The sequence below is a fragment of the Syngnathus acus genome, chromosome 12 (genome assembly GCF_901709675.1).
Source record: "Syngnathus acus chromosome 12, fSynAcu1.2, whole genome shotgun sequence".
NCBI classification, from domain to species: Eukaryota; Metazoa; Chordata; class Actinopteri; order Syngnathiformes; family Syngnathidae; genus Syngnathus; species Syngnathus acus.
The window spans coordinates 2713141-2728879 of NC_051097.1; the positions used below are offsets into that span (position 1 = coordinate 2713141).

A 15739-nucleotide genomic window follows, 5' to 3' on the forward strand; every position below is an offset into this window, starting at 1 on the left:
CAGAAGGCAGCACACAAAGTTTGTACATCTCTTCCAAAATAACTGCCCACCAACTCCAAACAAGGAAGGTGTAGCCATTGCTACTAAAACTTTGATTACCTTTTCATTTGCAGTCCGCATTTACTTAGTGCTCAATTAATTGAAGCTGTTAAGTTCTCCTCATGGATCACAGCTATAGCACAAGGTTCTCTTTATTGCTCTTTTGAACAGAGATGGTGGAAAGTCAGCATTAAAATAGGCCCCAGGGTGAAATCATCTGAGCATAGTATTGATAGCTCTGCACTTGGCAAATTAAGACAACAGATTTAGTTTTATCTAGGGCAACATAAGCATTATCTTGCATTCTTTACATCCCTGGCAAAGCAGTAGGACAATACATACGTACCTATCTGGACATCGGGTTTGATGGTTAAGGATTATTTCCATTCTATTTAGTAAGAGTGAAAGTGGAACATTTTCAGTCATAAAGGCTTGATGTCAGAGAGATCAGTCAGAGGTTACTAATGATGTGGCCTGGTTCACAATTCCTTCATTCCAAGTACAAGAGGTAAGGGCTATGTGTGGGCCAATCAAGTTCTTCGACACCAAACTCATCCAATCATTATTTTTGTGTGCAACTGAGGCACAAGCATGCTGGAGGGAAAAAAAAGAGCCCTTCCCCAAAAAATATAGCTTTACTCAACTTGTTCTGGAAGAATCACTAAAGGAGAGCTGTTGTGCACTTTTTTTCCCCACCACAATTTAATTTTCACCTTTTTAGTAAACCAAACACAGGGTTTACTAAAAAGGTGAAAATTAAATTGTTGAAGGGCAATAGTTTGTCAATTTACAATAGCTGCCTTCTGACTGTTTGAACTGATATTTCTATCTCTCGAAACAGCTGCCATGACTGCGACTTTAGTTGTTGGAAACCTCGAATTGTAAATTGTGAATATATATATATATATATATATATATATATATATATATATAATCATAATAAACACACAGGGGACATTTGTGTACTCACGTATAATCTTATATTGAACAAAAAATTAAATGCAGCACTTTTCTCTCTTTTTCTCTCACAGTCTTTGCTCTCATTTAGCTTAACAAAGTGCTAAGACTTTTCCCATGTCGATAAAAGGCCTCTCTAGAAACTTTGACTCACATACCAATTTTGATGAACATGTCTCCTTTGAAATAGGAAGTATTTTCATTTTACATACAGTTGAAAAACGATCATATTTGAGTTCAGGAAAAGCAGCAAAAAGTTTTTGAAAGATGGGAGCCGAAACAAATGTGTTCCTGTATATCAACTGTTTATGTGACACATGAAACTCTTTGGCTGGAAGTTACAGATATAGAATCAAAGACAAAGTGAATCAAGACAAATAAAGTAGTCTTACCTCTCAATGCCATCTTGGGAGTAATAAACACCGTAAGTCTGTATAGATCCTCCGGTGTCCTCTGGGGGTCGCCAGCTGAGTCGGACAAATCGGCTGGACACTAGGACAGGGACCAGGTCGCGGGGGGCAGAGGGAAGGGCAACGCCTGGGCTGGGGGACACTGGTGGGGGATCAGAGGAGGAGGTGTAAGTCAAAGGGGTGCCAGAAGGAGCAGGCGGAGCAGGAGGCGGGCGGGGAGGAGGAGGTGTGTGGACAGGTCTATACTGAGCGGGTGTGGCTTCTGTGAACGGTTCATACAGGGTAGAGGGAGGGACCAGATGCGGGGAGGACAGGGAGAGCATCGCAGCAGGAAATGGAGGAGAGGAGCAGCAATGAGGTGGCAAAGCAAAGTAAACACAAAAGGATAAAATAATGGATGATAGGAACAAATCAGGAACATAAAAGACATGGAAGAGACAAGAAGGAAGAAAAAGGAGGAAGAAGAATAATGGTAAAGAAGATCCCAGACAAGAAAAAATAGTGGCAGAAATTCTTGCATATACATCCAGTAGTTAGTAAGACAATTTAAGTAGGTAAACATAGACATAGGCATCTCATATACTAAGTAATCCTTAAAACTTAGAGGCGAAAAGATAATCATGACATTAAAAATCCCGTCTGGGTTCTTGAACATCCAAGTCAATTTATTAACAGTCCATTTAAATCTACTTTAATGTTACCAATATCAGATGATACTGCGCTTATGCATTTAGTAGGGGCTCATGTCAATGAACGAGTACACACTAGAAACAAACACAAGTGACAACATTGAGCAACATCATTTTTATGCATGCCTTGCTATTCACTTCCGCGCTGTGTTATACAGGGTAATAGTACCAGTATAGTACCGTGATATCTTGGCGGCATGGTATCATTTTTTTTAGCACCAGATTTAAAAAAAATACTGTCTACTGAAATGTGGGAAATGCCTTTAAGTGCTTGGCAGGCGTGCTTCTGCATGTATGCACTGTGAGAAGATGAAAACGACAAAATGGTTCAGCTTTCACCACCATAAAACAAAAAGTTGGCTTCAAGCAGAGAAGGCCTCGCTGTCGCATCGCTTATTGAAAAGCATAATGCGCAAAGTGTCATTCTGAACTTTTTGGAACTCTTGGACAGCAAAGTGACCGACATGGCAAAGTCTGTCTATAAGGCTTGTTTTAAAACTACCGTGGCTCGAGATGGGAATACGTCCAAACTGGCTAAGCACCTCGCTGACCAGCATCCAGTTTCAGGCTGCGATTTAACACTACACTCCCCTTAAAAAGTCAGAGTGTGAATTATTTTGTTCCCAATTTGTAGAATTTGACAGGGCATTTCACGAGTTGGGGGCGGACAACACACACGCACGCACGCACACACACACACACACACACGCACACACACACACACACACACTTAAAGCAATGTGCTCATTACCAATTATATGAACATATTTGCCTGACACTAACAGTGAAACTGTATTGTTAATATCAACAATAGTTGACTTGAACTCCATCAAATAGGTTAATATGGTATGCAATATAATAGCTTAAACAGTGAATGCATAAATGCATTTAAATTGACATTTATACAGGATGCAGGCATTGAGCTCACATTTCAAATTAAAAGTGCATTTTTAACTTCCAAATGTGCTAATTTGGGTGTCCAAACAGGATGGAGATTATACAGCTGCATTTCTGGACATGACAATCCTCATAACTTGCTCAATACTATATTACAGTAGACGTCACACTACATAAAAAGCCAGGCATTATTTTTATGTTCAATAATGTTGAATGATGTTTATATATGCTGGTGTGAAGTGTTAATGTTTAAAATGTTATTTTCTGATGAAGCATATCCTAATATTTTGAATTAATAATAATTTTAAAAAATATGAAAAAAATTGTCAGTTTATTTTTGTAAGTTCTGCTGATTTCTTTAGATTTTTTATCAAGGTACTGTTTCGGTACCTGTATTGAGGTACTTTAAGCACATATAGAATCCAAATCAAAATGTTGGTATCGTGACAACACTAGTATATGGATATGATCTAATCACATGTATTTTTTTCTGCTTTCTGCCACCATGACGCATATCTAAATTGAATAATCAAAAAAATCCTAATCGTGTCACTTGAATCATGTACTGTGATATGATAGGCTATCACCCCTTACTGTAATTATTGGGGAATATCACACACATTTTGGTGTCACTGCTCAAAAACCAAAGTATTATCTGCATAGTAATTTGATATATTGGAATTTATCTTGGTGTCACACTACACGTCCGCCTCACAGTGCAGAGGCTGTAAGTTTGATTCCACCTCCGACCCTCCCTGTGTGGAGTTTGCATGTTCTCCCCGAACCTGCATAGGTTTTCTACGGGCACTCCAGTTTCCTCCCACTTCTCAAAAACATGCATGGTAGGCTGATTGAGCACGCCAAATTTAAAAAACCCTCGTGGAGACAAGCGGTACAGAAAATGGATGGATGGAATTTATCTTGTTCATCCAGAGACCTTTTTTGTGTAAAGAGAAGTTTTCTTACCGTGCTAAATATTTCGACTGTCAACACTCAAGCCCACTGATGTGAAAGATGTCCCTTTCTGCCCACGCTAAGCTAGGAGGGTCAAATTCACCTATTTTTTTTTTCTTGCTGAACCTATCCTTAATTACTTATTTACTGGAAAACCTAATCTCTTTTTATATGTACTTTCTGCAATGCCTAAGCAAGCCCATTACTTGGCAGCTACTGTAAGCCAGAAAAGGAACCAAAAGAATAATAACATCTTAATGAAAAGTTAAGCAGGGCTGCAATATTTTCTTGGAGTTTTATTAGTATAATTGGCACATACTCGAATGTGCCGCAGACAGTTCAGTTAGTACTCTTATTTTAAGACTCTGGGCTCAACAAGTAGCCATTCCTGAGCTGTGCCTCTAGTTGCCCTGGTAATTGAAAGCCTTTCTCAAGTCGGCATGCCCTGCAGCAGAGCCGGCTCGCCAATTAGGCACTTTAGGCAAATGCTAAGGGCACTGTGTCCTACTGGGATCCGGGGAGTTTGAAAGTGGATGTTAAGTGTCCATCCTTCATCCTTGGTGTATTTTTACTGAAACCAGTCAGACCTTCAATTAAGACACATGAGAACTGTATTTGATTGTAAAAGAATGCATAATAGAGACATTTTAGGAAATAAAATCCTTGTGGCTGGAATACCAAAACAAAAACCCACAAACAGTTCCATTTCTCACTTTAGAGAGAGGGAACACCATTACAAAACAAAACATAAACAGGGTCATGGACCCTTATGTAAACCCATAATTTATTTGTATCAATACAAACTAAATATTTATTTTCGCTACATCGACTGCATTTGGCAGCCAACAAAAAATCAAATAACGTTTTCAAAACTTTTCTTGGAGCAAGTGTTTGATCACATCATTATTTTCAATTTAGATTCTCTGGACTGTGATTTATTTATCCATCCATTTTCTGTACCACTTGTCCCCAGGGGGTCGCGGGCGTGCTGGAACCTATCCCAGCAGTCATCGGGCAGTAGGCGGGCGACACCCTGAACCCGTTGCCAGCCAATCGCAGGGCACACAGAGACGAGCAACCATCCACACACGCGCCTACAGGCAATTTGGAGTGCTCAATAAGCCTACCTTGCAGGTTCTTGGGATGTGGGAGGAAACCGGAGTGCCTGGAGAAAACCCATGCAGGCACGGGGAGAACATGCAAACTCCATACAGGGACGGCTAGAGGTGGAATTGAACCCGCACCCTCTGAACTGTGAGGCGGGCGTGCTGACCAGTATGGCGCTTTATGTGTTTATTTTTAATTTCTATTGTAGTTGGTATTTATGCCCTGCGATTGGCTGGTGACTAGATGGTCACCCAGATGGATGGATGGATGGATGGATGGATGGATGGATGGATGGATGGATGGATGGATGGATGGATGGATGGATGGACGGACGGACGGATGGATGGATGGATGGACGGATGGACGGACGGACGGACAGATGGACGAACGAACGGACGGTTAATATTTAGTATGCACGACAGTTGGTTTTGCTGATCACATAAACCCACAGATCAAGTGTGATATGTGCTTCTCCGAGTGGGGCATACAAGAAAGAACACACAACTTCATGTTGCTGCTCTTCTTCACAGAGACATCAGTACATTGAAATTGCCTCCTGCCTTAGGACAGTCCATTTCAGAGCACAAAGAATAGAATAGAATAGAATGACTGTCCTTGCAGTCTTCATAAAGTCAAAATATATGTTTTTTTTATTTTGAAAGTGCTTTTATTTTGAAGTGCATGTGTGAGTGGTACAAAAGAGCAACCGCTAATAATTGTGTCTTGGGTGTTGCCAACTCAGAGCGACATGGTCACTGCATTTCTCAACGATGTTGCTAAACTTTGCAACTTTTACGACCCTGACATTATATTGTCTTCCTATTTTTCCATATGTGCCATTTGTCCCGATGGAGACCAGACTAGACTCTCTCATGCCTAATGCCAACAGGGATAGGCTTTAGCGCACCTGTGACCCTAAAGAGGAAAAGTATTACAGAAAATGGATGAATGCATAATAGTTCGGGGGAAAACAACTCACACACGCAAACCAAATGAAGCATTTAAAGATAAAACTGACATTAAACATCCCAGGCACTGCTAATCTCCTCTGCATCATTAACTGATTGAAATCCAATTTGCTACTAGGATCAAAGTACTTGTTGCTTAATTTCTGTACATGACACTAAAAGCACACTCACAAGTAAGAGGAGACCAACACCAAAAAAAAAGTGTTTCGGGTGATAGGTCGCCCGTAAAAAGACAATTTCATTTCTAAATAGCTTGAAAATGTAACGCCAGAACAAAGAGTAGGTTGTGACGAGTGAGGAGTGTTAATACAGCATCTAATACAGCATACAGAAGGGTGGAATTGTTCCTGCTCGGCGAACCGGCCAGAAAGCCAAAGAGGGTGCAAGTAGCAAGCACAATGACTTGGCCGGGAATGGATGAGTAAGCAAAATAATCATCAGACACAAAAGAAGAACAGCACAAAAAAGTCACAATGAATGTTGACAGAACACTGCAATCTGTCTGAATACAAACCAGATGCACAGACACGTGCATCCACCAACACACACACACATACACACAAACACAAAGAACCTTCTGTTTATCCATCAATATGTTGACTTTCTACAAACTACTCTGCATTTATATTGTTTCTGCTGCCTTTAAGGGAGTTTGGTTTCCACTGAGAGTTTTAGACTGCCAAGTGTTACATTATTTCCATTTTTTTGTTATTTAAGAAAAACAATCAATGCATTAAATTGACACAACCTTTACAAGAATAAAAAAATACTATAATAAAAAAATGTATTCTTAATTCATACCCTGAAGCTCAGCTGGCGAATGTCTATGCAGGTTTTGCACTTTGTGTTTTATATTATATTTATTTTTTTAAACAAAGAAACCAACTATTCTGTAAGCAGCGATAAACAGTCCGATCTTGACAATCAAATCACATTTTTTCACATGTAAAGAATCTATATACTGTATTCTTCGGACTATAAGTTGCAGTTTTTTTCCATAGTTTGGCCAGGGGTGCGACTTATAATCAGGAGCGACTTATATGTGAAATTATTAACACATTATTACTTGATCATTAACACATTACTTACTTCCTAGTATAGTTGATCACTTCACAAGTTATTTTCACTTTAAACCGCATGAGGGCGCACTAGGCCTGTGTAATAATTGGAACCGCGATCGACAATGAGTCTGACCTCAGCGCCGCTTGTAGTACTTCCGGAGTCAGCAGTGGCGTTGTTTCTAAGTGACACAAAGGACGAAGATTTCGATGGATTTAATGATTTGGAGGATGGTTTGATAAACTTAATATTTATGTTATAGTTATTTGAATAACTATTAATATGTTACGTCAGGCAAGTTTTTAGTTCCTCGTTTGTGTTTATGTGACGTTAGCATATCGTATCGTTTAGCCTGTTGTTGCCTATTCATGTCAGTTCTTAGTGTTGGACTTTGTCAAATAAAGTTCCCCCAAAAATGCGACTTGTACTCCGGTGCGACTTATATATGTTTTTTTTCCTTCTTTATTATGCATTTTATGGCTGGTGCGACTTGTACTCAGGAGCGACTTATAGTCCGGGAAATACAGTAATTTTGATATAGATATTTTATTGGCTTTAATCATTCATTTTGTATTGGCCTGCCCATTGTTCTATATCAGTCATCTAAGTAATATTTACTTGCTCTGATGTTTTACTACTCCTTAAGGAGAAGAGCATTCCCATGTTTGATGGTAATTGACACCTAAAATCTGAAAGAAAGTCAATCATAAAACCCAAATCTCACTTTCTCATCTGATGTGTGGCTGTCTTTGTTAACCTCTATTTATGCAGAAGAGGTTGCTGTGCTTGTTCACTCTCCAACTTCACCCTGCTTCAAAATTCATACTTCTCTTTTTCTCCCTGCACTCAATTTCAGGGCTCATTTCAGCCAGCTGCTGTTAAAACCCCACACCACACCACACACTACACACATACACACACACACACACACACACACAAACACACACACACACACCTAAATCTCCACCTCTGTGTGTGACTGAATACCATCTTTGCATTAGAATTGCAACGTATCATTGACAAATCCACAACTAATCGATTATCAAATATTTTTTTTTATATTCGATTCATCGTTTAGATGTCTTTCAGTTTCTAAACAAATGTCTGCACACCAGGACTGTGTGAAAATACATCAATATAAAAAATTATATATGAATAAATGATAAGAGAATCTACTACATAATAGTGCATCAACAATTGATCCACATTAAATTTGGGTAGACTGTAAAGCCCAATTTTACCCTTCCTCTAGATCAGGGGTCTCAAACTCCAGTCCTCGGGGGCCGCATTCCTACATGTTTTCCAAGTTTCCCTCGTTAAACACACCTGATTCAATTATCAGGCTCCTGCAGAACGTGAGGATGAACTGGAGTTTGAGACCCCTGCTATAGATGATAGTGAGGGAGCTATCATATGGTATAATACAGATCCTCTCTCTTGTTTTTGAATTTGCTTTCATGTGTATGTTTTTTGGTCATGGATGATATCGTGGTACTTACACTTGATTTAGATAGACGCCATGTGGGTTCAGTTTCCTACTGCCTGACGTTGTGAATATGAGTGGGAATGGTTTTCTGACTCTACATGCTTATGATTAATTGGTGGCCAATTTGGCAGTGATAGGCTCCATCTCCCTGCAATTCTGAACAGGATTAGCAGTATAGAAAATGGATGGATGGCGTATAGTTGCTCATTTTTTCATTTATCCCGAGAGAGCTGCGTTATCTGTCGGACGGCAAAAGGGGTTTTGTTGGCGTGCCAGTAAATTCACTGCAAAATTCAGTGTAATAATTCCAGGTGTTTTCCTGGCAAGCATTGTGCCATTGTGCATTGGGACTCGTGATGCAATGACTCTGAAAGCAGGAATTGTAGGCTGTCTGTCAAACCAGGGGGCTATCATCACCCCGTAATGATCCAAGCTCTCAGAGCAGCCCTTACCTTTATGTATTGGGACAGTGATCTCATTTTCTCTATTTTTTTGTTTTGCTATAGGTAGGTAGATTGATCATTTTAGGCTTGACATAAAAAGATCAGTACATGACAAGACATTTGACAGTTTAGTTTTCATTTACAGGATTTCACATCCGGATCTGCAAATATAACAATGTCGTTAGTTTGAATCCGTCAAAGAGTAATGTTTGTTCATTCTGTCCATGAATTCATTATTCAATGTGATATTTCTTTTTTAAATCTAACACTTCAAAAGAAAACTTTGCTTGATTTTTCATGTTTTATAGTTCGAATCTGAACTACCACACCGATTTTTAATATAGTATTTAAATTGTGATGTTTCCGTGACCCAAAGTTTGCATTCAAAAGGTTAAGATTGCTTGTTAGCCGCTATTTCTACAGTCAGTCTGAGCCACGACCCCAATCCATCAAATGATCATTCATGTTTGAAATGTTACTGTAATAAGATTCGTGGATTACGCAAAATTGTGTATGCTTTTGCCGCATTTGTAAATTGATTTTCTAATTTTCATACCACTTGAGTTTTTCACATTTTGCCACCTTAAAACCATAAACTTTACACTGAACAGAAATAATGTATGGATTTAACATTTTGGGGAAATACAAATCTGAAAAAGTTGGCATGCACTGCATTCAGCCCCAATTTACCCTGCAACTATAGGTGCAAGGTTTGATGGGTTATGTCTGCATATTTTTACAATGTAATTTAGTGCCGATTATTTGCAGAATAGTTCAAGCTCAGCCAGATTTATTGGAGATTGGAGAGCATTTGTGGCCAGCGATTTTCAAGTCTTGCCATAGATTTAAGTCTAAACTTTGACTGGGCCACTATAACACATACATTTTCTTCCAGCTTAACTATTCCATTGTGGCTCTGGTTTTATGTTGAAGGTCATTATCTTGCTGGAAGACAAATGTCCTTTTGCAGCCTCTGACAGGTTTTCTTGCAGGATTGCCCTGTATTTAGCTTCATTCATCTTCCCATCAACTCTCTTCAGCTTTCCTATCCTTGTAATAGAAAAACTACTGCACAGCATGATGTTGTCACCACCATGTTTCACATGCAGTGCGGATGGTGTGTTCAGGGTGATGAGTAGTATTTGTCTTCCACCACACAGTGCTTTGTATTTATTGCTTTGGGGGGAAATTAATCTTCAAATTTACTTCACGAACCAGTTGAAATCTGGACTCCTCTCGATGGCACAGTCTGTTCAACATTGGGCTGAAAATATACTGACTTGCCATTTCTAAACTCCTTTATTTAAACCTACAGTGTCATCTCGAGCTGCAATCCCCAACCTGTTTAGCACCATGGACCGGATTTTTGTCAGACAATATTGTCACGGACCGGTGTTTGGTGACGTCACGAAGAAAGCTTCTAAAGACAATTCTAGAAAAAACAAATCAAAATCAAATGTAGAAAGCATCAATAAATCAAATAACCACCGACTGCACATTGTTTTTAGAAATTTTTATCGAATACATCGTCCGTGTTTGAACTACAATCCCATTTCCGCAAAACAGACCAAGCACAATCTTAAACGTCACCGGACTGTCTTTTCAGCCAATCATATATAGCGTGACATCTTCAAAAGTGTAAGGGAGCTGAATGTGGTGCCTAGACTGGCTTTTAAGGTGTGGCGGATAAATTCAACAAAATAAAATCTCAACAAAATACTCACAAATTTGGTAAGGTAAAATGTTTCAGAGGTATCAATACTTTATTAAGACAGTGTACACGCAGTTCCTCGTGCACAATGTTTGAAAGAAGAATGAACTTTGTTGAAGTGATTTTCTTCCCATCTACCAGTCCATATGATGCTCTGTGTGAATAATAATTTGTTGAAAACAATACAATCCCAAAATCAAACCAGCTAATTTTGTGTTAAAAAATGTGTGAGTAAGACCCGAATTGGAGCTTAGAAAATACGAAGAAACAAAAACAGTCATGGTATGATGACCATATAGTCATCATTGTTTTTTTTAATTTGCTATAATTACCAGGCATCTTCCATACTTACCATAATATTGCAGCAAGTAATTTCAGCAAAAAATTTGTCTTTGTGTAAGAGGTACTTATTTATGAAGGTGCACTATTTGGTGCCGATCCAAATTAGAAGTGTTTAGTTTTGGCAGAGGTTTGCACTCTACTTACTGAGTGAGTGTCAATCTAGCAAAATACTTTTTCCTTGTCTAAATGCCGCATCCATAAACATTGCATCTCTAAATTTTAGGCATGCATTAATCCCTTTAAATCCCTTCAACTGGTACTGACTGCAATATGTTAAAGATTATGTCGCAATTTCATGATGTTGCTATGACAACCCACACCACAATATAAGGTTCCTATGTGCAGTGGAATTCTGGCAGAGCTGATAGTGTGAGTTATATTAATACGGCACCTTAATGTTCACATAAATCAAAGTAATTCACAATGTCTCCTCAGTGCTCATTCACCCGTTTATACTCATATTCACACACTGCTGGTGTTAGCTCATCATGAGCAATTAGGAGCTCACTGCCCTAGTCAAACAGCCATGACATCCTGTTAAATGCTGTAATTCATCGTGTATTGGAACAAATTCTGTAATAAACCATGTGAAATGATACTGTAGAATAACAAACAAGTTTATTAATCTGTTTGGATGTGGCCAACCATATCTCAGGGGGTTCACCAAACAAAAAATATTTTTTACAAACTCAAAGAATTCATTGGAAAATGCTGACCGAGATTCATTTTATGTTCACTACGGGGGCCGGCGAGCAATGTGGGGAAAAAAAATACTGAAAAAAATTGAAACATTTCCAAAAGTCAATAATCTGACCTGACACCTGGGGGGGCCCAAGCATATTTCCGCCAGTGTCTCTGCAGGAAGCCTAAAAGAGTAAGAAGTGAACTGAAGGTTTCCATCTATCCCTTTATCTTTATCAGAAGCAGCCTTTCCCCCAAAACATTATGGTTTGAATGATCCAGCAAAAACTGTTTAAAAAAAAAAAATAGGTATATATATTTTTTTACTCTGCTTTAGTTATCATTGGTTTATTTTAGTTGATTGTATTTGGATTCAGTTATTCTCTTAAATAAATGTACTCATATCTGTGACCTTATATAGTGAGGAATATTTAATGTTAAACAAATCACCTGTAGAGACTTATAGTCTTCCATTATGCTCTTTTTCCTTACTCGTTTGTTTCCTTCTTTTTTTATTGTTTTTTTTGCCGTTTGATTTGTGTTTGTTAATTTGTTTTTGTTTTTTCCTTTCTTTCTTCTTGTTTTGATGGTTTATAAATGATTACAATACATTAAACGGCACTTTGTTGGTGCTGCCTGTAGTGATCTTCCTACATTAATACATCTAACAATCAGCCTCTCTGGTATGACGTATTTTTTATTACTTGCAATGTTTTGTCATAATAAGATAAATACTGACTCTGAACTGCATCAGAGAATTTTGGTGCCACAGGTAAATGTTATATTGTGTGTTTATGTAGAGGAAGTCAAGTCAAACATTTCATTAGTTTCTACATTCATGAATTGACACTTTGATTTATGATGGTGCTTAGCCAAGTTGTTCCATAACAAAAGAATAAGCCAAATTTAAAAACAATGAATTTGCAGTGTATTTGTTCAATTTATTTTATGCCAACGCTTTTTCCCTTTGTAAGCACGCTTCTAAGAGCAAAGCTCAGTCTGAACGACAATAGTCAGTCAATAACTTTGTCATGCATACACAAACACTCAACATGCTGTCTTCCTCCCGATGATGAGTGATGGAAGGGAATGAAGGCAAGGTGTTTCATCACAAAGCAGATCAATGTTGTAAGTGACAACACACGCACACACAGCATGGTGACACATTTAGGTGGAGGCAGTGAGGTACAAACCTCCAACTCCACCTGATTGATTTGCTAGGACACACATTCACACACATGCAGAACAAGCACACACGCACGCCATATGGATGACCTTCCATTTTCTACAATCGATAAAAGCAGGCGTCGCAAAAACATCAGTCCCCACGAAAGGAGGAAAGATGAATATTTCCCTTCATCCATGCTTTCCTGTTTGAGATCTTCTGCTGTACAGGACATGAATGATTGACATATAATGGTAGTGCGAAGAGGCCTTGTGAGGCCTAATGAGAAACGAAGAAAGTGATGTATTAAAAAAAACAAAATGAAGGAAGTTGATGAGGGAAGGATGATTCACTAAAGGACTTAAGAAAGTTGTGTCCAATCTATGGCTTGGGTGCTACTTGTGGCTTCCCGTCCATTTTTAGCAAGCCAGGGCATAAAAACATAAATAACATTTGAGACGAATTGCAATGCTATTGTGTATGAATGTTGGTGGATATGATTGCAACAATCACATCCACCCCATGGTGCAACGTACCTAACAACTACGACTAGTATTGTATGTACAGCTTTTCTGCACAAGCAAAGAAACAATTTAAAACTAAACTATTAACAAATTTTCTCTTGATAATGCCTCATGAATAACAACACTTCCTTTGAGAATATACCACCTCAATTACAAATTATGATTCACAAGTGATTTTAAGATTTTCGGTTTATTACAAGTTGCTCATTAAACCGATATGTCGAGGAACCAGAACTTAAAGTCAAAGAATGTCAAAGTGGCCCTTGCGACCTTCAATTTGTCTGTATGGAACCTTTTGAAGATAACATTTGGATGCTCCTTACTTACGCCTTCGTACCACAAGGGGAAATTCCAAATTCCCATACTGACTGCTCCAGTGGGCCTATGGCCTTTTCTTTTGCATGACCCCGGTCTACCTGAAAATGTAATGGTTGAAAGTAGACTAATCTTTAGACCAACTCGAAGGAGGTCTAAGTTGTTGCTCAGGTGATGTAGCGGAAATTTTGATAAAATTGATTATGATGCAGGTAGAGACATTCTAATCTTCAGACGTGTGGTGGATGTCATTGTATTTGATTTATAAATATGACAACAGACTGCATCGAACCCTCTGAATCATTTTAGAACTCAATTCATCAAACACATCATGCACCCATGCTTCCATGCTGCACGTTTCAAGCAATCAAGGAGAAACTCTTTTATCACCATTAGCAGACTTTATTCTTGTAATGATCTTCTGACTGGACTCCCTCAAACAGCCACAGCTCATTCAGAACGTCGCAGCTCGGGTTGTAACCAGAACAAAGCGATCAGAACATATTAATCCAGTCTGTAAGGCTTTACACAGGCTTGCAGGCAGCTGTAGAACAGACTTGGAATGGAATAACTATAAGTTTACAGTATCTCTAACGTCAATTAGTGGCGACGTGAGTTCAAAGTAAACATGGTGAAGCTATACAATTAGCAGCACGTTATGATGTACGTATGTAAAGGGAATAAGCTTCCAACAGAAGTGTCAGCCCCAAGTATGAATGCTATTAAATCCAAGTTAAAAACGATGCCCCCAATATTGAGGAATTCAAAGCATTTTTAAAATCAATTTTCCAAAATAATTTTCTACCACTTTATGTTCTTTTAGTAATTTTAGTAAGCTCCCTTTTATTTCAGTATTTTGTTTTAAGATGTCTTTAGTTCTTTTATTTGTAAATGTCTTTAGTTATATGAACCAGTCTATGTGTATGAAATGTGCTACGCAAACAAAGCTGCCGTGCCTTGCCTTAGGTTTCATATACGCAAATGATGGTTGCATCAATAATAAATTGAAATTATTATGAATTATTTTCTGAAGGTAAATGTGCCTGGGGTCAAATTGACCCCAAGGACCAGATTTGTAATTATATAGGAGGGTTAATACAGTAGCTAAAGTACTACTGGGAATATTGTAGCACAGTCAGCAGCAGAGACCCGACTGTGGAAGTGTCATCGCTCGCTTTCACGCTCTAAACACGTTGCCTGTGTGTATTCTATTTTGTTCTACTTGAATTATACATGTATTCTATCCTATTCTGATTCACCGTATCTGTGAAGGTGAAAGGAAGGTAGAACTCAGTCTGACACTCTAGCCGTATCAAACAGGTGTTATAGAGTGGAATTTCATTAAATCTGTCGTCTCCGGGTGCTTTGAAGCCTTTTGTAGGTGTCACTTTGGTGACCACTTTCTGTGGCTTGAACTGACACTGAGCAGGCAGTCAGCATGTTCAGCTCACTGTAACCATTTCTATTAATATTTTGGAGTCAATTGATATAAATGGATGGAATAGGTTGATATGGGACATCTTACTCTTAGCAAATAGTTGTACCACCAGTACTTTCACTTTGGACCCGGTCATTATAGGCTCCAATTTTTTTCTCAGACTCAAACAATTTGTAAAGCACTTGTTTTCAAGAGTAATGTTGTAAAATGAGTTAAAAAAAACAAAAACATAAATACTCCCTCTTTTTCTTTTATATTGATGAAAAAGCTCCATATTCTAGAATGTAATTATGTGTAACTTCAAATATAAACCCTGTGGCAGGATACTCCCTTGTATCTTTTTACTACAGCACAATGGTTCTGCCTTATCATTGAAATCATGCACACACACAGTCAAGCGGGGAAGCAAGAAGTCTTCATTCTCGTGCTGTCAGGCAAACACTTAATATGTATCGCTACCTTCACACGCTAAAATGAAGACTAGAAGGTCCATTGTCACCATGGTAACAGACAGAGGGTCCACACCCACATATACATCCCATCCCCCTGCAGAC

The 15739-nt window shown here is 38.6% G+C and overlaps 1 protein-coding gene across 5 annotated transcripts in view; it reads right to left on the bottom strand.

The window, feature by feature from the left end:
• The window catches only part of dcc (DCC netrin 1 receptor), a 219279-nt gene that overhangs the window by 94156 nt on the left and 109384 nt on the right, over positions 1–15739 (bottom strand). For 3 of the 5 annotated variants that reach the window (XM_037266286.1, XM_037266285.1, XM_037266284.1), the window contains exon 8: positions 1389–1548. In XM_037266286.1, the coding sequence (XP_037122181.1) occupies positions 1389–1548 (160 nt within the window). Of the gene's footprint in view, positions 1–1388; positions 1669–15739 lie in introns of all 5 variants that reach the window. The other 2 variants (XM_037266283.1, XM_037266282.1) reach the window with 1 other exon arrangement.